This window comes from Aulostomus chinensis, chromosome 21 (assembly GCF_037954235.1).
Source record: "Aulostomus chinensis isolate RoL2024-O1b breed Wild chromosome 21, RoL_Achi_v1.0, whole genome shotgun sequence".
Lineage (NCBI taxonomy): Eukaryota > Metazoa > Chordata > Actinopteri > Syngnathiformes > Aulostomidae > Aulostomus > Aulostomus chinensis.
This window is the reverse complement of record NC_141340.1, coordinates 19,570,837-19,593,801: the sequence shown is the minus strand read 5'-3', so window position 1 is coordinate 19,593,801 and position 22,965 is coordinate 19,570,837. Positions and strand designations below refer to the sequence as shown.

Here is a 22,965-nt window from a genome sequence, read left to right as displayed (position 1 = left end):
GTCTTCAGTCCAGAGAAAGACCTATGTTCAGGAATGTTGACAAAAATACCTCACTGAAGTGTCAGCTTTCTTCACACAATTCATTGAACTTAGGCCTTGTTCTTTAATTATTTTCATTCTTTCTCTCGCAAATGAAATGTTTATTGTGACTTGTCAGGTCAATTCAGTTTTTGAATACCACAAGTTTGCTAAGATTTGAGATTTGTTTCATTGTGCTGCTTTGAAAACAACAGCAGAGCAGAGATTGTTTTTGTTGTCATTTATTTAAAAGTAAACAACAGGGCTGAAGATGCAAGCTGCCCATCCATGATTGTATTGTGAAAGTGTAAGTTTGAAAACCTTAACAATCGCTTGCTCTGTGTGTTGCAGGATATCTTGGGGCCACAAATGCACCTGACTGTGACTGTGAGTGTGAATGGTTGTCTGTCTCTATGAAAATGGATGAATGAATGGTTCTCTGATTCCATCTTCTGGACAGAAGTTGTGAATGCATCTCCATCACAGGTCATCTGACTCTCCCTTGATTCAACAGGTCTTGATTGATAAAACTGCACCTGTGGTCTAAATCTGCATGACAATCTTTCAGTATTGTTATATATTAGCTAGGAAAAAGACAAAGACGCCCACAAAAGGGAAGGAGGGAACGGGGACATCATGGAAAAAGACTGGGATCCTGACAGTTGTTGACTACATCAGAATAATGACAGTGAATCGTTGCATTAAACAGATGCAGGAGAGGTCAGGAGGTTGAGTGGAAGTGTTGCTGGATGGCTGAGCCATTTTCCTTGAAGCTTAAACCTTTAAATCTACTCAGTTCATATATGAAGAAGTACTCTTTTATAACAAATGCAGTATTTCTGTAGTACTCTGTTGTTCCATACCTTTCTCTGTCGCTGCAGCTCTCCTCATGAATTCAGAGGAAAAGAACCGTCTAAAGGGCATCACAGACAGAAAATATATGAAAACAATGATGACTACTAGGGATTTAGCATTTAGTTCATTTTAAAACTTTTTGTAGAAAACAACTGGAAATTAACCAGGAGTTATTGGTTAGGTTAGGTACTTTATTTCAGTCATAGATACATTTAAAAGCAGCAGAATAAAAAACAAACAAAAATACACAAATTGAAAGCAGAACTTATGAATGCCCACCTACCATGCATGTTATGCTACACCAGGGGTTGGCAACCCATAACGCTCAAAGAGGCATTTCGACCCGGTTTCTACGGAAAAGACAACACTGGGAGCCGCAAACACTTTTTATATTTAAATAATACAATACAATACAATACACGCACACACAATTTCCGTAATTTCCGGACTATAAAGCGCACCTGATTGGAAGCCGCACCAGCGAAATTTCGTTAAAAACAAACGGTTCCATATACAAGCCGCACTGCCTGGACTATAAGCCGCAGGTGTTTTAATGTTTAACTACCGTCAGGGTTCGTGCACAGAGGGGATTGTCAGGAAGGAGATGGCTGTTTGGGGACGCTTCCGATTTGTTAACATTTCCTACAAACAACAAGTTGCATACATGCATAACTTCTAATAATAGCACGGACCATGTACCGTGCTGTGTCAACTGTACTGTATCACGACACATCGTGTTTCAGACACAAACTTTCACAGCATTCGAAACTGTTTACTGTGTAGAGATAAACGGTGCGCTCTCAGCGCAGGACCATAAACAAAGCTGACAGCGCTGGACGAGGCTATGCCAGATTACTAGGGCAGCAACTAACGACTATTGTAATAGAGACTAGTCACAGACTATTGAAACAATAGTCGACTAATCGGATAATTATTAATTTTGTCTTAAATTTAGCATGAAGTTGATTTAATTAAGTGGCAAATGATAATAAACACAAGAAAGATGGGTACAATGAAAAGTACATCTTTTATTGAACATCCTGCGGATTTGTACAAAAATCCAATAAAAATGTCCTGTCTAAAACCAATGAGGCCCAGTGCTCGGACAGCAGAGACAGAAGTCCATCGATAAATAAACCTGTCCATTTTTTTAGGGACAGGCAAATAAATAAATCAAAATCATGTTAACATTTTTTATAGCCAAAATACACTTATAAAATGTACAATGTGTGTCCTAAAAACCGTAGCGGCTTAAATGTTACTTGAATCTCACGGAGGCGAGTCAGACTCCGTTCCGTTCAACTGCCCGACGTGCTTTCTCTTTAAATGTTCGTGCATCACCGAGGTACCGCCATGACACCAAGGTCTGCTTTGCAACCTTTGCTAGTAGTCTTTTTATTCGCCGTATTCAGGCTAAAACGCTCCCAAACTTGAGAAGTTTTGGTGCGCGTACCTGATGTTTACGCCGCGCCCCTGTATGTTACCACTCAGAGACAGAGATGCTATTGCGCATGCGCGACTCTCGGCAGAGCTGATCATCAAGAGTGATTCATCTCTGTAGGAAAAACGCGTCTGGCGACAATAGTCGACAATGGAATTTATCGTAGCCTATTTCTATCATCGATTTTTGTCGACAACGTCGACCAATCGTTGCAGCCCTAGTCATTAAGTGTTTTTTAAAAGTGCCTGTCACACAGCAGGAGGCATAAAGGTGCAGTAACGTCTGTTTAAAATATAACCAGCCGACCAGAAACCGTCAGCCGCACCTTTGTATAAACCGCAGCGTTCCAAGCAGGGGGAAAAAGTAGCGGCTTATAGTCCAGAATTATATATAATTTTATTTTAAGATTTCGAGATCACAATAGTCTTACAATTTACAACTACAATTAAACAAATGAACAAGCACAAAGAAAATACTTTGTTCAGATATTGCGCAGTTTTGCTGTCGCTGCACAGTAAAATCAGCATACCCAAATTAACATCACAAACTCAGCCAGAAACCTGGGTGTCATGATTGATGACCAGCTGACCTTTAAGGTTCATGTGGCCTCAGTTTCTCGGTCTTGCCGTTATGCCCTCTACAACATCAGGAAGATCAGACCCTTCCTGACCCAACAGACCACACAGATTCTGGTTCAGGCTCTTGTCATCTCACGCATTGACTACTGCAACTCTCTTCTGGCAGGCCTCCCTGCATGCTCATTCAAGCCTCTGCAGATGATCCAGAATGCAGCAGCACGTCTGGTCTTCAACCAGCCCAAAAGGGCACATGTCACCCCGCTGCTGGTTTCTCTTCACTGGCTTCCAGTGGCAGCCAGAATCAAAATCAAGGCACTTCTCTTGGCTTACAAAGCAATCACAAGAACGGCTCCAGCCTACCTGGAATCCCTGATCCAGGTCTACTCTCCTTCTCGCCCACTACGCTCTGCATGTGAAAGACGCCTGGTGCTTCCAGCCCAGCGCTGCTCCAAATCTCTAGCCAGACTCTTCTCTTCTGTTGTTCCCAAATGATGGAACGAACTACCGAACTCCGTGCCTTCTGCTGAGTCCCTTTCTACTTTTAAGAGACAATTGAAGACTCAATTTTTCAGAGAGCACCGAGGCACTTAACCTGACTCTTCTCCTCTTTGTCCTGTGGGGTAGAATAAGTCAGAGGGTCCAAGACCCAGCACTTAGTGATTATGTAGCACTAACTGTGTTGTGTGATGTTGTATGTTTGTCAAAACAAAAACAAAAAAAAAGGGGGAGGGGGGGGCGACACTTCTTCTGCCACTAGATGGCAGTACCTGTGACCAAATCACAACTGAAGCACTTTCGCGCTACTATGGACTTCTCCTTAATTAAGTCTAAATTCTTGCTTGTGTTGTACGTCGCTTTGGACAAAAGCGTCTGCTAAATGAAATTGTAGAATTGTAAAATCAGCATACCCAAATTAGCACTGTAGGAGTTGGATTTAACACTTTTAAAGTGTCTATATGGGTCCACACCTCATGGTGTTAATTTAACACTTTTTCAAGTGTTGGTACCTTAACACTTAGTGTAAATTTGACTCTTTTTGGTGTTAGAATTTAACATTTGTAACACCAACTAGTGTTATTTTTTTTAACACTTCTATGTAGTGTTAGCAAGCAACTCTCTCAGGGCTATTTCTCAACTACACAAGTGTTACCAACATAACACTTGAAAGGTGTCAAAATAATTTTCATATGTATTCCTTAAAAAATACTTGTGTTAACAGCACAGTCTACTATGAAAGCACCTTGTTGGTGTATTATGATATTACATATTTTCTTAAATACAGGTAGTTCATCATGGGATGTTCCAGTGCAAACCAACAAGTCAATCTGGTATTCTGTACCATCATTTCTGACCCAACGTGTAGTTGAAACATCTGAACATGGATCTAATTGTAATGTATGACAGAGTAATTCTCCACCTTTTATGCTATCAATGCTTTTCATTTTTAAAAGACCAATCTCAAACCGTTTAAAGTAATAATTTTCATAGTAAAATGCCAGTTGACGCTGGTGTTGCTTTACTAGAGATTTAGTAAGGTTTTTAAAATTTTTTACAGACTTCTTAAAAAAACTGTTTCGCTTCGAAACGCATACACCACACATGTATAAGAGGGCCGATTTTTTTAATAATCCTTGGATAATGTATCATTATGTGGTGTTTAGGAATCAATTTCTTATCATGGAACAAAGTTTTGAATAAATTATGGTGGTCACAGATCAAATGTTTTAGGTAACATGTCATGCCATCTGTTACAATAGGGGAGAAGACTATCAACTATCTGTATCAAGAGGAGCAATAAGTTCCAGTGATTATTGTCCTTTTCAACCACATCACCAAAAATAAGTGGGATAGTGCGTAGAATACACCATGACTGAATTGCATTCAAACCTAAGTGCTTGCTGTTGTCCTCAATTTTCAAGTGACTTGGTTTGTTTTTACGCTCCAGGTGTCCATAATTAAAAGTCTGTATCCTGTCTAACAACGTGTTTATAGAGATGTAACCATTTTTAAGCAGGTACTGAAAAAACAGCTTCAGCTCATACTGTACAACACCCTCCAACATATCATGCATTATATCAACCGCAAAATGATCAGTACACTGCAAATACTGTAATGAATCAAGCACACAAGGTTTTTTAACACCATAAACAGAAGGTAGAGCAGGATCTTCACTTAGTGCATTACAGTGTTCAATATGAAGCTCTCTGGAGCGCAGAATAAGTCCTGGATTATCCTCAGAAAAAACAGAATTAATTTCTTCTTTGTTTGTTAGACAGAACCTCCAAAAATACATTGCACTGAAAGACTCAACGAAGCCGAGCAAACTATTTAAAGCAAGATTATCTCCCGTGACTTGAATTACAGAGCCAAACACTGGTTCATCTAGAAATGGAAGTTGGAGTCCTACAGTTTCTAATATTTTCAAATCCTCAATTAGAGGCTTTAATATTTCTTCAACACCGTACGTCTTTATATCTTGGGTGTAGAAAAGAGCTGCGAGATGTATGTTCATTAGCACAGAGTTCACCTCGGGTGGGAGGTTTTTTAAAATAAGCACAACCAAGTTTATGGATGCCCCTCTTGGAACCTAATGGATTAGCGGTTTCAAAATCATCATAATAAAGTAAAATTTGTAGAGCATGTCTCTGTCGCGAAAAAAGAGGATGGTTTTGGAAATAAGAGCCATCATTAATGTCTTTGTATACTCCCCTTCTATATTGTTTCTCTTGCAAGAAGCACTCCCTTATCTCACTGTTTTTGAAAATGGATGTCAGTGTACCTAAAATTGGAACATACATGAACTTGTCTGTTACAGGAATCTGACTATATACACCTGTAGTTCTGTTTCTACGTGTATCCATTCTTACACCAAGGACTAATTCTTTAGGCTCAACTATTTCCCATTTCTCATCGTAGTATTTTTGTCTCTTCGTCTGTGTGTTAAATTTTGAAAATGGATTGTCTAATTGATTTAAACAGTGCTCTACTTTCTTATAAATTTCTGACTCCTTAGTTTCAGAGGAAAATGTTTGGAGAACTGCTTCGTGGGCTCGACCTTGAACATCACTAATAAGTTCCTCCATTGAACAAACTATCTTTTGGATAGTGCTTTGAGAACAACCTGAGGTTTCTAAGTGTGAAACAACTGAAGCGCACATTATTTCAAGTGAGTTCTGTGGAACTGCAGGGGGAACCTGTAACATGGAGGCAGCAGAAGTTGTTGGCTGTTCACTTAAAGAGTCAAACTCAAAATGTCTTTGTGTGGCCACTTCCAGGTAAGTGTCGACCATTTCTTCATGGTTCTTATGAACAGTCTTTAGGTGCTTTCTGAAGCCACTGTATGGACAAAAAGATGAAGGACATCCTTGCTCTCCACATTTCAAACGTAAATTTTTAGCTGGATATAGTCCATGGTGAAATTTTAAATGTTGACAAAGAACTGAACAATCTTTGTGGTGCTTTTTACACACAAAACATGTGAACATACTCAGACAGTTTTTTCAACTGTGCTCTGATCTTTGTGAACTGGTGACATTTCAATGGTCTTGCAGTAGTTTAGCCCTCAGTTCCTTGACTCGTGGGGTTTCCTTTGTGGTTCCAACATCGATGTTGTATACTGTTGTTTGGATGAAGTGTAGAATGCAGAAAGTGCTGCATCATAGGAGAGGCTGAAGACATAGTGGGTCTTGAACAGCACATCAAAGGCAGCCACCGATGTCTGGGCGTTGCATGGGACAGCTTTCTTGTCCACAACAATGAAGAACCTTGCGACTGTCTTCCTCTGCTCTCCGATGCAAAGAAGGAAAGGCTGCCTTGCATCAACTTTATCAAGGAATGTGGTGAGGCTGGCTCCTTCCTGTAGTTTGAATGACACATTATGCATATACTTAGCTTGATACACAGCAAGAATTATTCTTACAGTCTTACAGTCCAATCTATACCTCACACTTCTTACATAGTAGTACAAAAACCTGATTGTACATACCTTGAGGAATCTGACAACATGATTGGCTGCCTGTGCTGAGCTCATCTTGGGAGTGTTTTTCTTGCCTTTTGATGTCGGGGGCAAGAGATGCAAGAGCAACAGGAGAGCTGACATATCACTATCCCAGCCTTGAAGAAGACAACAAAAGCATTGTAAAACATTATTTCTTGCTTACCACAGATACCATTTAACTTAATTAATTGTTTTAACAATACTCAACTTCATATTTGTCATTATTAAAATAACATGACTGTTGCATATTGGATTTACTGCAATGGGCAACATATTATATGTTGGATACAGAAAAACGTCATATTTACCGTAATCATTCTCAACCTCAAGACCAGAAGCAGCCAGAAGCTCATCAACATAAGGACTTGAGGGAAGACTCTGGCATTCCGTGATGACTCTGTGCTTGAAATCTGAAGACCACCTTGCAAGAAACCTTCCAGATGCATGGTCCCCAAACATCATGGAAAAATCCTGTTCGATCTTTAAACAGAAGAACAATGTCCATATACAGCTTACTAAAATGCACTTTGCATTAGAATGAGTTTTCAAATAATATATAATAAAATAGTAATCTCTACATCTTTCTTACCAGTCCGGCTGTATCAAGAAAACGAGGGAAGACATCCAGCACTGAAGCTGTTGCATCCTGGTCATGAAACAGCTTCTGTCAGTATTCAAAGGTCGCTCTCATCTTCTCTTTAACCACAGATTTGTCTGTTGAGTGTCTCATTATGGAAAGAGCCTCCCTGCACTCCTCACCAAGGAGCCGATCACCAGTTAACAAAGATTCTCGTTGGGTTGTCGGACTGTCCTGGAAACCAGGCCTGGAACATTCACGGAAGCCATCGTGGGTGTTGCGTTGTACTGTCTTGAGTCTCCATGCAAGATAGCCAGTATTGGCCTGAGGATCATAGCAGTGTTCCTGCATGCACACACATAAAATATAAAGTAGTTGTGATTGCAAATATTGATTATGATAATGCATTTTCAACCTCATTTCAGATAATCTCAAGTCTTTCCTAAAATTATACATTTTGCCTTCATATCATGATGGCCCATTGGTAGATGCAGACATAAATAAAGGACTTTACAAAACACTCACTGGCCAATGTAAGGAAAGTACTTCAACTTAGACTATGGCTTTAACATTTTATGGGGCGTAGGGGTATACTATAAATCATAATTTTATTGGTCATGTTAGTTTTGGCCCAATGGTGACATTTAATTCTAAAGTCATTGTGATCTGATGAAGGTTATGCCAATAATATTGTGCATCCCATAAAGCAGAAACATGACCCAATGAGCCTAATAAGTTTGGAAACACATTTTTGGACTTCAAAGACACATTCAAACTTACGTTTTCATGTTTTGAGTAAGGATCTTGAAGATATGGAAAAAGGGTCACAATTCCAAGTGCAAAACTAGCCCGGACATGCATTGGTGGAATCCTCCTTTAGAAACAAAATATTTATTAGATGTATCCAGTCATATTTTCCTTTGCCAATATTTTAAAATTGATTTCTTACCCGTATGTTTCTATCATTTCTGCAACCAGAATGTTGACCATCTGCTTGCGTGTCGCAACTGACAGAGTTTTGGTTTTGTCACACTCTTTGAAGATTTCTTCACCCTTTGGCTTAGACCTCAGAGCAGTTTCAACCCTCTGCAAAGACAACATTTGGTTGAATTTAATTAATAAACAGTACTTGTGCTGCCTCTTATGTAACACAAATTTTATTATCTAATACATGTGTAGCTGGTTTCGAGGTTTACCCGTTTTGCTTCATCATGATCGAGGTCTTTCATTGCCATTGCCCTCTTCCTGTTGATTGTGGTTGGGAGGATAATGGTAGAATCTGATGAAATGGAAGATGTTGGTGATGCTGAAGGACCTGGAATTGATGCTGGAGACGGTGACTGGTCTGACAATGATGCTGGAGACGGTGATGGGTCTTGTACTCCAGATGAATCTGATTCATCCAAAGTAATAGTAATCGTCTAAAAACAACAGTTGACAGAGAAATCAATTTAAATTATAAAGTAATGATTGATAAATTTTGAAGAGATCAAGACAACATAATCTTACCTGTTATTGGATACTGGCGATATCCAAGCATGAAGTTTCGCACCCCTGACTTGACCAGCTCATCGAATATGTCGACATCAACCTCGGTCCCTGATGTGTCAGTCAAGCCAAGCACACCTTCTGTCACAAGTTGGGCCTCAAGACTGAATTTGTCTGTTACTGGGGGGGGGGGGGGGGGGGGGGAATTACATTAAATTAATTATAAGCAATGCTATTCAGACATTTAGAGCATAAAAAGCTTAAAAACAATAGACACTACAATAATTACAATTTTCTCTAACATGGCTTTTGAGGCTTTTTTTTTTTAAACTGTAACATTAAATGTGTGGAGACAAACCTTCAAGAAGAAACTTCTGGAAGTCAAATTTTTCATCAATTTGTGGAATTTTTATGTATTTTTGGACTCCTCCACATTCCACCTTTGCCAGCATTTTCTATGTGAATTCAGTGAATTAAAAGAGAGGACAGCTTTATGAACAATTTCGCTGACCCACTGTTATTAAAGTGAAAAGTCAGTACAGCCAATATCATGCAGCTGAGACCATAATAAAAATATCTTACCACAGGAAATGGCAGGAGACATTAATGCATCTAAACATTGTAAAAGACAGAATAAAAATAACGTTAGTTATGTCTTTGATGGAACCGACACTGAAAATATCTGTAAGAAACTTTTACCTAAATTAAATTAAAAGTATCTGGTTTCTATTGATGTCCCTCTGTTGCCTGCAACAGCGAATAAGCCCATCTGTGTGACAACGATGTATTTTTAAATTGTGAAAACGGGATAACGAGATGAAACGAAGCTCAGACCAGACACAGCACGGGAGGTTTTTCCTTTTTATTTAGCAGTGAAAACGCGCATACAATCGGTGACAACGTCCTGCAGCAGGAGACTCGTGTGGAGCGACTGCTGCAGTCACGGTCACTAAAGCCCGGAACTCCACTATCGCTTGGAGGGCAAAAGTAACATTCCAAAATGGAATGGTGAAAACTATCAGTCCTGCTGCTCCACGTCATGCTCCGCTATCGACAAACCCAGACTCGATTCCCGTTTTTAAATACATTTCCAAAGTAATTTTGCCACAAACTGCTCACAAAACAAGTTTTAAAAAAGACAGTGCTGTCTGGGCACGGTAAATATGAGCAGTCCATCGAAAACCGGAATTCCACTCATTGTGTATGTTTGATACTGACAGAGAGTTATGTTATACTTCACCGAGAGCTGTGTATTTATTTATTTTTTTATGTATACACTAACGTTACTGTGGATGAAGATTATAACAGACTTTCAGGGCTTGCTAGCGTTAGCACCACCTTAGCACGCTAGCCAGCAACTCCGAACCATTAGCATCAATTTATCAAGTAGTATTATCCAGGGTTACAAAATGCAGGACTCGTTTCACTCAGCTAAAACGAGCCAAACTACCGTTTACTGCCGTTACTCACTTTTTATGTTACAGAGAGACCAGGCATGGTGGTTAGTAGCTAAGCTAACAAGGCAAGGCAAGGCAAGGCAATTTTATTTGTAGAGCCCGTTTTCACCACCAGTTTGTCTCAAAGGGCTTCACATGGCATCATAACAACATCCTCTGCCCTTAGACCCTCACATCGACTGAGGAAAACTCCATAGAAAACCCTTTTTTTTTTTTTACCTGTCCTATTCAGTAGCTGAGGCAAGCAGCATCAGTGTTCCTGGTGCCTTGTTGTACTGAAGCAGTTTTATTCTGCATAGGAGGAGTCTGATAAACTCCTCCTATTGCCATTTGTGTTTAACTTTATTAGGAATGGTGTTGGTTCATTGATGAAGCTACCGGACTGAGGCTCAGGAGTGGACAGGAAGAGAGAACAGGGACAGGATAGGGAAGACAAGGGGGAGTGGGGAGACAAAAAAAACAACAACAGCAATAGCAGAAAACAACAACAAAAACACTAAAACAAACAAAGACAAAAAACAAACAAAAACAAATAAACAAACAAACAAACATGGCATCATAACAACATCCTCTGCCCTTAGACCCTCACATCGACTGAGGAAAACTCCATAGAAAACCCTTTTAACAGGGAAAAATCTGAGAAACCTGAGGTTGTGCAACAGAGGAGGGATCCCTCACCAGGACGGACAGACGTGCAGTCGATGTTGTTACAGACATGAAAACAGTTTACAATGCAGAATGTGAGAAACACGGAAATGTTAATAACAGCTGAAGAAGGAAGCTTCTGGTAGGGGAGGCAGGGAGAGCAAGCCAGCTTGATGGGGGACTGGATGGCAGACTGGTTCATGGAAGGGGAGCGCAGGCCGGTGTAACAGTAGGGAATAAGAGGGGGGGGGGGGGGCGATGCAGGTGGCGGTTGGGGCTCTGGTGGATCTGTGGAAACACAGAGAGACTGCGAGACACCAAGGCCAAACTACAAAGTGCAAAAAGTAATAGTAGTGACAGTTTCAAAAATGTGCAGGGAGGAGAGGAGGAGAGGGGGGGAGAGGAGAGGAGAGGAGAGGAGAGGAGGGAAGGGCTCCATGTAACCTGATGTGTCCCCCAGCAGTCTAAGCCTGTAGCAGCATAGCTATCAATGGTTCAGAGCTACCTGAACCAGTCCTAACTGAAGGCTCTGTCATAGAGGAAGGTCTTAAGCCTGGACTTAAACGTAGTCAGAGTGTCTGCCTCTCTGACCCATGGAGAGAGCTGGTTCCATAGTAGAGGAGCCCGGTAACTAAAGGCTCTACCTCCCAGTCTGTTTTTAGAGATACTAGGAATCACTAAAAGACCTGCATTCTGGGAGCGGAGAGCTCTGGTAGGACAGCAGGGACTGAGTTCTTTCAAATAGGATGGGGCTTTATCATTGAGAGCCTTATAAGTCAGCAGAAGGATTTTGAAGTCGATTCTAGATCCTACAGGAAGCCAGTGGAGAGAAGCTAAAGTGGGAGAGATGTGTTCTCTCTTCTTAACTCCCGTCAAAACCCTCGCTGCAGCGTTCTGGACCAGCTGGAGACTCTTTAGGGAGTATTTAGGACATCCTGACAAGAGAGAGTTGCAGTAGTCCAGCCGAGAAGTGATAAATGCATGCACCAGTTTTTCAGCATCACTCTGGGAAAGGATATTCCTAATCTTAGCGATACTTCGCAGATGGAAGAAGACGGTCCTAGTCACATGCTTTATGTGGGAGCTGAAGGAAAGGTCCTGGTCAAAAATGACCCCAAGGTTCCTTGCAGTTGTACTCGGAGTTAGGGTGATGCCATCTGGAGTAGTGATCCGATTCAAGAGCGTGTCCCTGAGGTGTTTAGGTCCAAAAATGATTACCTCAGTTTTATCTGAATTGAGCATTAAGAAGTTAAAGGACATCCAGGATTTAATGTCTTTCAGGCAGTCTTGCAGATGAGTAAGCTGGCTTGTGTCGTCTGGCTCCATCGACAAGTAAAGTTGTGTGTCATCTGCATAACAGTGGAAGTTGATCGAGTGCTTCCGGATTATGTCACCTAATGGGAGCATGTTAAGAGTGAAGAGAATCGGTCCTAAAACTGAACCCTGTGGTACACCATATGTAACTCTGCTGTATTCTGAATAGTCATTATTAACATGAACAAACATAAACCTGTCAGATAAGTAGGACTTAAACCATTTTAGGGCAGTTCCTTTAATCCCAGTCTGAAGCTATAAAAAGATCATTAGAGACTCTGACCAGTGCTGTTTCAGTGCTATGGTGTTCCCTGAATCCAGACTGGAAGGCTTCAAAGAGCTCGTTGCTGTGCAGATGTTTATGTAGCTGCTCCAGGACAACCTTCTTAAGGATCTTGGAGATGTAGGGGAGGTTGGATATCGGCCTATAGTTGGCTAACACATCTGGGTCAAGAGAAGGTTTTTTAAGTAAAGGGTTGATGACAGCCACCTTAAAGGCCTGTGGCACATAACCTATGACTAAGGAAAGATTAATTTGATTTAATATAGAAGTGTTGACTAGAGAGAAGGCATCCTTAAGGAGGCTTGTTGGGATGGGATCCAGCAGACAAGTGGCTGACTTGGAGGAACCGACTGCAGAAGTTAATTCTGACAGGTCGATGGGGGAGAAGCTGTCCAAGTATGCACCAAGTCTGGGAGGTGCTTCTATGGGGACTGTAGTCTGTCCTCCATTACTGGCAATCTTTGTTCTAATATTCATAATCTTTTCAGTAAAGAAAGAAAGGAAGTCGTTACTGCTGAGAGTTGGGGGGATGCATGGCTCAACAGCTCTATGGTTCTTGGTGAGCCTGCCCACGGTGCTGAAGAGGAACCTGGGGTTGTTCTTATTCTTTTCTATCAGGGACGAGTAGTAAGCGCTTCTAGCATTACGGAGTTCTTTTTTATATATTAATAAACTCTCCTTCCAGGCTTGGCGGACTTCCTCGTGCTGGCTGGAATGTGTCTTCCTTTCCAGTTGTCTGGTCTTCTGTTTTAAGGCACGCAGCTCTGGGCTGTATGTTGATATCCTTCTTCTTCAGGGGAGCTATGGCATCAAGTGTCCCAAGCAGTGCTGCTGCAGTGCTGTCCACAAGATAGTCTACCTGCGAGGGGGTGAAATCAGCATAACTGCCCATTATATCACTACAAGGTGTGGCAGCAAGCTCTGCTGGAATAAGCTCCTTAAATCTAGAAACAGCAGTGTCAGATAGACATCTACTGAAGCGGGACTTTTTCCCAGGTAGGATATAATTTGTTAAAGTAAATTCAAATGTAATTAAGGAGTGATCAGACAAGACAGGGTTTTGAGGAAGAACTGTGATGAGATCAGCTTCTATTCCATAAGTGAGTACTAAATCAAGGATGTGATTAAAAGTGTGAGTGGGTTTGTTTACCCTCTGACAGAAGCCAACAGAATCAAGAAGCGACTTAAACGCAGTGGCCAGAGAATCATCATTGACGTCCACATGGATGTTAAAGTCACCCACTATGACTTTGACTATGACTAATGACTTTGTCTGAGTTCAATGCCAAGTTAGACAGAAAGTCAGGGAATTCTTCTAAGAACTCAGAATAAGGTGCAGGAGGATGGTACACTACAGCAAGTAAGAGTGGTTTCTCTGCTTTCCAGTCTGGGTGGGAAAAGCTGACAGTCATATGAACTGTTAGGTCGAGGGTTAATCACCAAATTTGACTGATAGATTGCAGCTACTCCTCCTCCTCTGCCAGTGGTGCGAGGTACATGGTAGTTAATGTAACCAGGAGGGGAAGATTCATTTAAACTAACATACTCATCTTGCTGCACCCAGGTTTCAGTGAGTGCTAATACACCAATCTGATAATTTGTAATTAAATCGTTCACTAGGAGAGACTTGGATGCGAGAGATCGAATATTAAGCAAACCACATTTAATAGTTGTATTGGGTTGATTTGCTGGAGCAGTTGTTTTAATTTGAACTAAGTTGCTATAAATTACTCCTCCAGATTTGAGTGTAGCTTTTTCAGCCTCGGGGCAGACACAGTTTCTATAGGCTGGGTGGGTGACAACACGAAGGAACCAGCAGAGGGGCGTGTTAAACTGCAGCTCTGCCTTCTGGTCTGAACTCTGGGTGCTTGTCAGGGATTAGTATGGCTAATAAATTGGCCTATGTTCCAAGATAAGAGAGATGCGCCATCCAAAGTAGGATGGACGCCATCTCTCCGAATCAGACCAGGCTTTCCCCAGAAGGAGCTCCAAATGTCTATGTAAGCCACGTTGTTATCTAAGCACCACCTGGACATCCAGCGATGGAATGAACGCATGCGGCTAAACATGACGTCACTCGCTAACTTGGGCAGCGGGCCAGAGAAAATTACGGAGTCCGACATTGTTTTAGCGTAGTTGCACACCGAAGCCATGTTAACTTTAGTTAATTCCGACTGGCGAAGCCGGGTGTCATTAGCGCCGACATGTATCACAATCTTACTGTATTTAACCTTACGTTTTGCCCGCAGCTTAGATTAGCCTCAACGTCGCCCGCTCTGGCCCCTGGGATGCACTTTATGCTCGCTGGAGTCTCTACCTTCACGTTGCGGAGAACAGAACTGCCAATGACTAATGTCGGCTTCACAGCGGGGCTGCGAGCAACAGAGCCGACATGAAGAGTTTCACTCTCAGCGGGTGTGTCGCTGAGTGGGGAAAAGCGGTTGGAAACATGAAGGGGTTGGTGGGCAAACACGGGCTTACTGCGTCTAGGTTTGATGTCACCCAGCGGGACTGGCTAGTTCCCGGCTGCTCGGGAGCTGCGGGGGAGCTGCTAGCGGTGGCTAGGCTAGGTGGCTCCGCACCCGCTAAGGTGGACTGAGAAGCTCCTGAAGGTAAAGGACTAGCGCTAGCTTCCATGGTGCGGAGCCGAGTCTCTAACTCACTAAGCCTCGCCTCCAGGACTACGTTAACACTTGAGGTGTGAAATGCAGCATCAGAGTTTAGAGTAAAATGTTTGGAGTTAACATTTAAACATTTACACTTACAGTTTTGATTTAGTGACACTTCCTTTTTACACTCGGTTTTGACAACAAATTTATCAACTCTGAGAGTTAATAATTTTGGATTAACTATGCAGAGTATAATTAACTCTACTAGTGTATATCTAAATTAACACTAAGAATTCAACTCTTCTCAATTTGCTGTGCAGCGTCGTTAGCAGTGAAGGCAAATTCATCTGTCCACGCAGAGTTGAAGTCTCTTTTTCGTCTGAGATTTTTCGTTATTTATTCATGGTTACTGAATGGGTTGCACGCTCAAGAAGCCGCCTGCAGGCAAAGGCGAGGGCTATAGCTGTCAATGTGACGCATATTTTAGTTGACAAATTATTTTTAAAAAGTTTACAAAATTAGATGTTAAGATAGGCTGTATAACCGTAGTTGTAGTAAATACAATGCAAAAATAATAATGTATAAATAAAAATTAAATTAAGAAATAACCGTTATTCATTTTCATTTTAAAAAAAATCATTTTCATGGTTTGTTTTTTGTCAACACTAAAGGGAGCCGCAACGAGGAGGCAGCTCCGGACCCGTGGGTTGCCGACCCCTGGGTTAGCCTTATAACGCCCAACGTATCTTATATGATAAATTAATCTTGGAGCCCTCTACATCATCAGTGTGATTTTTTTTCTCTCAAATACCTAATGTACACAATAAAATACATGCAATGCACAGAGAATCCCCCAAGAGGCAGTAATCCATTCAACAGAGGGCTGTCCAGTGACACTACAAGACTTGCCACCTCCAGGGAGTCAGACTGGCATAATTTTTCAAGGAAAATTTTGCCAATTTTGAGGAGGTTAAGGTAAGAAAAGAAGTCCAATTTTTACTGAAACATCAAAATAAGTAGTTAGTGAGTTGATGCAATGAGAAATTACTCAAAAATTTCAACATTTATTCTTTTGTAAAACCGAGTTGACGTGTATAAATTTGACACAGCAGGTGTTTAAGGCACTCCAAATCGGTCAATTGTTATATTGCATTTCATCCATTATACTCATTAACATACATTCCATTTATTAGTCAAATAAATTAATTAAATGGTTAAATGACAAAATTTGGTACATTTAGAAAAAAAAGATATGCAACTTGCTGTATCATGATGATTGATGACTAGTAGTGTTTTGACATGGTTCCCTTGCTGATTACTGCCTTTTGCCTTCTGGGTTTCACTAAAAACATCAATGTTTTTATAATATACTGACTAACATATAGACAAAGCTTTTTTAGGGAATTATCTAGAAAATACTTACATGCTGTAAATTTTCAAGATTTTTTTATCGATTTTCACAAAAATTGACAAATTCAGAGAATAAATACACAAAGCTGTTTGTGTTTGCATATGTGTGTGTTTACATGTCAACAAAATACAGTTTTGAAGATGATTGTGGATGGGAAGTCAAGTGACATCGATCAGCTTTGTGAAGATGGTGATGATGATGATGAGGACTGGACTCCTACTGAAAGGATTGAGGAAAACTCAGATAGTAGTGATAATGAGGAAGTCTTAGGAGATGAAAGTGTCAACCAGACAAATGTAGAAGACCCAGAAGAGGACACAACAAAACAAAAGGACACAACATCAAAGCAGCCGGCAAGGGGCAAAGTCAAAATGAAGGAGTATCGGTGGAGAAGAAACCAGTTTCAACCTCCAGATGTTGAATTTGTTGAATCTATTGAAGACTGAAGACAGTCTTCACTGGACACCATACATGTATTTCAAAGATTTTGTGGCTGAGGAAAGGCTACAGGAAATTGGACAAGAAGGGAGGTGGAGACAAGGTATGCTGTAGTTTGTGACGTGATGTCACTGGATCGATTCCTGCATTTGCTGATGGTGATTCACTTTCAGAACAACCTCAATGTGTCTGAGGATGCGAAGAAAGATAAAACATGGAAACTCAGACCATGGTTAGAGAAACTACAGCAACAATTTCTTTGCATACCTCCTGAAGAATGTCATGGTGTTGACAAAATGATGGTGCCTTTCGAAGGAAAATCACAGCTACGGTGCCACATGTCAGAAAACCTCACAAGTGGGGGCCAAGATGCGGGGACACGGCGGACAAAGTGGCTTTCTTTATGACTTGATGTGTGCCAAGGAGCAGAAAGTCCTGATAAAGAGAAATCTGATGTTGGTGCCACTGGAGGAGATGTCTTGAAAATTACCTCAACCCTACCAGCAGGAAAAAAATCACAAAGTTTTTGCAGACAACTACTTCACATCAGTTCCATTGGTGGAGCACTTGATACTAAGAGGGATCTACTACATAGGCACAGTCTCAATGAACAGGTAAAAGAACTGCCAACGGATGGATGAGAAAGAATTGAAGACCAAGGGAAGAGGGTCTTTGGATTACAGAGAAAACCAGGAAGACAACATTATTGTGAGATGGTATGACAACAAAGCTGTGAACCTGCTCTCTTCTTTTGTTGGCATCAAACCCATGGGCAATGTGAGGCGTTGGGATCGGAAAGCCAAAACCTACATAATGGTTCCCAGACCAGCCATTGTTGGCACATACAACAAGTTCATGGGAGGCATTGACCTTCTTGATGTGCTATCTTCACTGTACAAATTCAGCTTTCAATCCCGAAGGTGGTACATTTACATTTGGTGGCACACTGTTACAGTGGCAGTCATCAATGCATGGATTCGCTATAGAAGAGACCTGAAACATCTGAATCCCAGGCAGAAACCCCTGCCCCTGTGAAGGTTCCAGGCATCTGCTGGCACCTCTCTCACAACTGCAGGAAAGGTCAGAAAGTGTGGCAGACCACTATCCCCTCCAGAGGCAACGCCAACTCCTCCCCGGAAGAGCAAAACCTCTAAGGTTCCCCCTGATGTGTGAAAGGACGGCCTCGATCATTTTCAAAAATGGGAAATCAGACAGAGATGCAGGTACTGCACAGGCCACTTTGGCCATGTCTACTATGAGAAATGCAGAGTTCATCTCCACCTGAACAAAGACAGAAACTGTTTTCTGGCCTATCACCATGCAAAATAAATAAAAAGGATGTGAACCACAAAATGAGCCAAAATAACTGAAATATCCCTCTTCCACACTGCCAGTGGATTTCTCATTGCTGCATGATTGCAAAGTACCTCATACTAAGTAATAATGATAATAAATAATGGGAAATATGTTCTTGTTTGAAGCTAGAATGACCAAATTGTTACACATTTCTGTGTTTAGATATTGTAGTAGGATGGTTTATATCATATGCCCAAGTTGCCTTTTCCCTTGCGTGCTCCCTTAACTACCTGGCTATCACAGCCAGGAGTCGGTGATAAGTCAGACGGCAGACAACGAACGGCCTCTCTGACTGAGGACAAAGACACGCCCACTTCTGGTCGCCTCGCTTCCGTGTCTTTTGTTTACACCAGCTGCAGGTATGGTGGTGTTCGCCGCATTGTTAACCCAGACTTGCTTCACTCGCTGTTTTTAACAGTACATGGTTGTATTTTTTCGGACTGGTCCGGTGCAGGTCGCCGTAGCAACGAAGCCCCTTACAGGCGGCAGCAGTCAGTTCATGGTGTCCAGAACACGGGAAGCACTGCAATACAGAGAATCCAGAGATCCAAAGGTGGCATCAGCTGGTATCCAGGTGCGAACAGGCAGGAAATGGAGTGCAGGCAAAGCCCTGGACGTGGCGGGGTCTCGGCTGAGGCAGAAATCACTGGTGGGGTCCATAGCAACAGGGCGTGCAGGCATTGGGTATTTTCCATCGACCAGAGTTGACCAGGCCCAGGGCAAGGAGCGCCAACATCTGATCCAGGAGGAAGTGCGGGCAGGCGTGGAGGAAGGACGAGCGAGCAGGATGGTGGGAATGGGGCAGCAAGGAGCATGGACTAAATGGGAAAATGTTCTGCAACGGAAAATCACCTGGTCAAACATCTGGAAAGCAGACTTCCAACACAACAGGTTCTTAGTCCAGGCTGTATAGGATGTCCTTCCAAGCCCAGCAAACCTCCACGTCTAGGGTAAAACGGAGACACCATCCTGTCCCCACTGCCCAGGACGAGGCTCCCTGGAACACCTACTCAGCAGCTGCCCAAAAGCCCTTGGAGACGGGCACTATCGCTGGCGCCACGACCTTGTGCCTAGGGCAGTGGCTGACAGCATCGCCATCGCCATCAATACCAGCAAAAGCCACCACAGTCCAAAGACCATTATGTTCCACAGAGCTGGAGAGAAGCCCAAAATACCACCACAGGCAAAGGCCGGCCTCCTCACCTCCGCCAATGATTGGCAACTGGAAGTGGACCTGGGCAGACAGCTGAAGTTTCCTCCCAGGATTACATCGACCAGTTTTCACCCAGACATGATCATTGTCTCGAATTCCACCAAGCAGCTGATCATTCTGGAGCTCACTGTGCCATGGGAGGAACGCATGGACGAGGCCAATGAGAGAAAACGTGCCAAGTACCAGGAGCTGGTGGAAGAGTGCAGGAGGCAGGGCTGGAAGACGATCTGTGAGCCTCTGGAGGTGGGCTGCCGGGGATTCGCAGGCCGTTCACTCTGCAGAGCATTTACGGAAGGCGCTCAGATCCGCAACTGAAGCCAAAGAGAAAGCCACAAGATGGCTTTGGATTAAGAGGGCAGAACCGTGGGCAAACGCTGCTGGGACACAGGCCGGGGATTGATCACCCCGGTCGGGTTGCCTGGGCTGAGGGGGTCTGATGTTGAAAGACCTGAAACCCCCAATGATCCCAGGATACAACATCACTGATGATGTGTCCTTGCGCATCCGCAAGATGTATCTTTGAACAGTAGTTCTGCTGATCACTCTGTGCTCTCCTCTCATGTGGCGCACGCAGCGAGTTGGCATGAGCGGTATGAAGACGCCACGCCATTCTTTTTTTGTGTATTTCGTTTACTCAGATTAGTGTTTATTTATTGCAGGAGCCGCGGTGTAAGATTGCTGGGAGGTACAGTGGATATCGCAAGGCCCTAAAGAAACACTGCTGCTTTGCCTCAATCGGATTCTGCCTGTGTTTTGCCTTGCCACCGTGGTCCACGCTTGGCTGAAGTTCACGCCAGCCACGTGGTGTCTCACACCTACACCTGTCATCTGTTGCTGTGGGTTCTGGCTGGTGCAGTCCAATTCCCATAATTTATATGTGTGGTTAAAGGTGGTTAGTTTTCATTTGTCTGTTTGATTAACTTATCTTTTGTCATATTTCATTCAGTGAGGACTTTTTTTGATAAGTTAACTCATTTATTTTCTTCATTTCAGTAATCTTGTGTTCAATCAGTGAATTACCATTTTCTTTTTTGTTATTGGGTTGTTTGATTTCAGTATCGCTTCCTTTGAGTGGCTTGATTTGATTAGTTTCATTCTGTTTTGTGGGTATTTTGTGATTGATTAGTCAATTACTTTATCATTTCATTCCAGTTATTTTGCGTAGTCTATATCTACTTTGTTTGACCATATCTTGTAGGCCATATTGTTTTGAGTAGTGTTAAAAATTATTTTGATTTCATTTATATATCCTGAGTTCAATTAGTAATTTAAGTAATTTTGTTTGGGATCTTCCCATCAATATAGTTTGGTTTTCTCCTTATTTCCCCAGGAGCTGAAGGCCCCAAAGGTGGTGGAATGGGTGTCGCAGGTGGTGGGATCCCCTTTCCTGTGTCCTGTGTTGTTCACCCCCCGTTTGGTTTGTGCACTTAAATAACACTTGTGAGTGTGTGTATGAACTGCATTTTCTGTGTGATAGTGCCACGTGTGTGTGGGGTGACCTTTTTTTTGGGCTCCCAAATTGCCCTCGCGGCCCAGTCCCCCCTGGTAGCCTCAGCTCTGAGCGGCTTCCCTATTTCCCCTCACCTTACCCAGTGTCTTGTATGGAGTTTTAAACGTGATCTAAATTTTAAAGTATTGTAACAAATAAAAAAAAAAATTTTGTACCTGAACCACGTCTCCTGCTTTCAGGGTTAACGAACCGGAGTGCCTTAACTCTGATATTATAGTATTTAAATTCCCTGGGTGAAACTCCCAGGGTGGCGTTGTCTTGTTTCATTTTTTTTGTACTGTGATTTGCCTTTGACTAGTACCCCCCGCTCGCCACAACATGTTTGTGTTTGTTTAAAAAAAATGAAACTTTGAGCCTTATGGTTGGATGTATCAAATTGAAACTCACATATAGAAATAGATATTTGAGAAAAAAATGTTAGCTTGTTCAGAAGGACCATTAAAGGCTCCAATTTATGAGAATTTGAATTTTCTGTCAATTATTTCATAGTTCAGGCTTTACAGGGCTAATTATCTGATGATGTGCTTATTGTACCTGCCCTAGTGGGTGTGTCTTGTTTCGTGCTTTACACGTTTTCACTAGCAGGAATCATTAACATAATGTAATGTGTAGCTGCTTTGAAGTAGACTCTTGGTGCATGTTTATGTCATTCCTGGACAGTCTGGAAAAGCTGCCAGTCGACGCAAGAGCTTCAGTGTTTGCAGGGTACATTTAGCTCAAGGGAGAGAAATGCAAAGACACAAGACAAAATCCTCAGCATGAACATTTCTTGTATTAGCAGAAGGTATTCCAGAGACAATCCAAGGACAGCGCAGGATTAAGTCAATATACAAATGAGACAACGATTCTTTTAATCATGATTAACAATCCACCGTTCTACTTAGCAAACAGCACCTCAACATTAATCAGCAGAAAATGCCCCTGAGATTAAAAAAATAACTATTTCTCTGGACACATGTTTTTAAGACATTCATCAGTTTTCATATCACAAGTCACAGGTCCAGCAGATGAGTGTTCTGAAGTTAATCCAACTTGGACTGAAATCCCAACAAGGTCTACTGCTATTTCCAAATCCCACTAAGGCACAAGATTTCCTGCAGGCTAATTGTGGGTTATAATCCCGTTAACGTTCCCGCTAATGTCCCAAATCACATCACAATCTTCGTCAAAACAATCACAACTTATTTTGAAAACTGTGCAGCTTTATTCTAATTATGAATTCTACAGAATTATAAGTTAATTGTTAGATTTCACTTGGATTCAAAGTTCCATGCTATTCCCAGAACCCCAAACATGCTGTTTACCTTAATGCCCTTATGAATAGGTTTGATTACTGTAGATCATAGGAAGAGGAAACATAAGTAATAGCAATGAAGTCCCCGAGGATCTGAATTTATGATTTCTCTTGGAGTCTTGGTGTCTTCATGGAGCTGGTGGCAGCAGCACTCATGGGGCACTGGCATCCAAAGCGGACTTTGTAGTCATAACACCTTATTCCCGGTTGTTGATTGTCATGCCAACAGACCAGCCCCTCAGTTGGACTGAAGCTGGAAAAGTGTTTAAGCTAGTTAGTCATTGGTGCACTCGTCTTCTCTGAAACGCACACACCTTGCAGTGTTTTCTGATTTCTGTTTCACTAAGAAATAGTGAAAATTTGAAAAAAATTCCCTGAATGTAAGCCACCTCAGTTCCATTAACATCCTGGACTTTCCTTCCTCCCTAACATCAACTTGGGCTCCATGAATCCTGTAGTTACCGTGCACCACACTCACTTT

At 42.1% G+C, this 22,965-nt stretch overlaps 1 protein-coding gene, 1 long non-coding RNA gene and 1 pseudogene across 2 annotated transcripts; 1 reads left to right on the top strand and 2 right to left on the bottom strand.

The window, feature by feature from the left end:
• Positions 1-4,088: 4,088 nt before the first annotated feature.
• Positions 4,089-8,912, bottom strand: LOC147241979 (uncharacterized). Its single transcript, XM_086192373.1, has 5 exons — positions 8,663-8,912; positions 8,416-8,552; positions 8,247-8,340; positions 7,570-7,811; positions 4,089-4,380 (listed from the first exon to the last, which is right to left on the bottom strand). Exons 1-5 carry the CDS (start codon positions 8,699-8,701, stop codon positions 4,089-4,091), a joined length of 804 nt encoding a protein of 267 aa, XP_086048499.1. The 5' UTR covers positions 8,702-8,912.
• A 169-nt stretch (positions 8,913-9,081) lies between these two features.
• LOC147241978 (uncharacterized) lies at positions 9,082-11,144 on the bottom strand. The gene is made up of 4 exons (XR_015110892.1): positions 10,631-11,144; positions 9,537-9,566; positions 9,313-9,409; positions 9,082-9,134 (listed from the first exon to the last, which is right to left on the bottom strand). It is a non-coding gene; the product is annotated as an uncharacterized LOC147241978 (long non-coding RNA).
• A 4,531-nt stretch (positions 11,145-15,675) lies between these two features.
• Positions 15,676-19,995, top strand: LOC147241977 (uncharacterized; annotated as a pseudogene).
• The last annotated feature ends 2,970 nt before the right edge of the window (positions 19,996-22,965 follow it).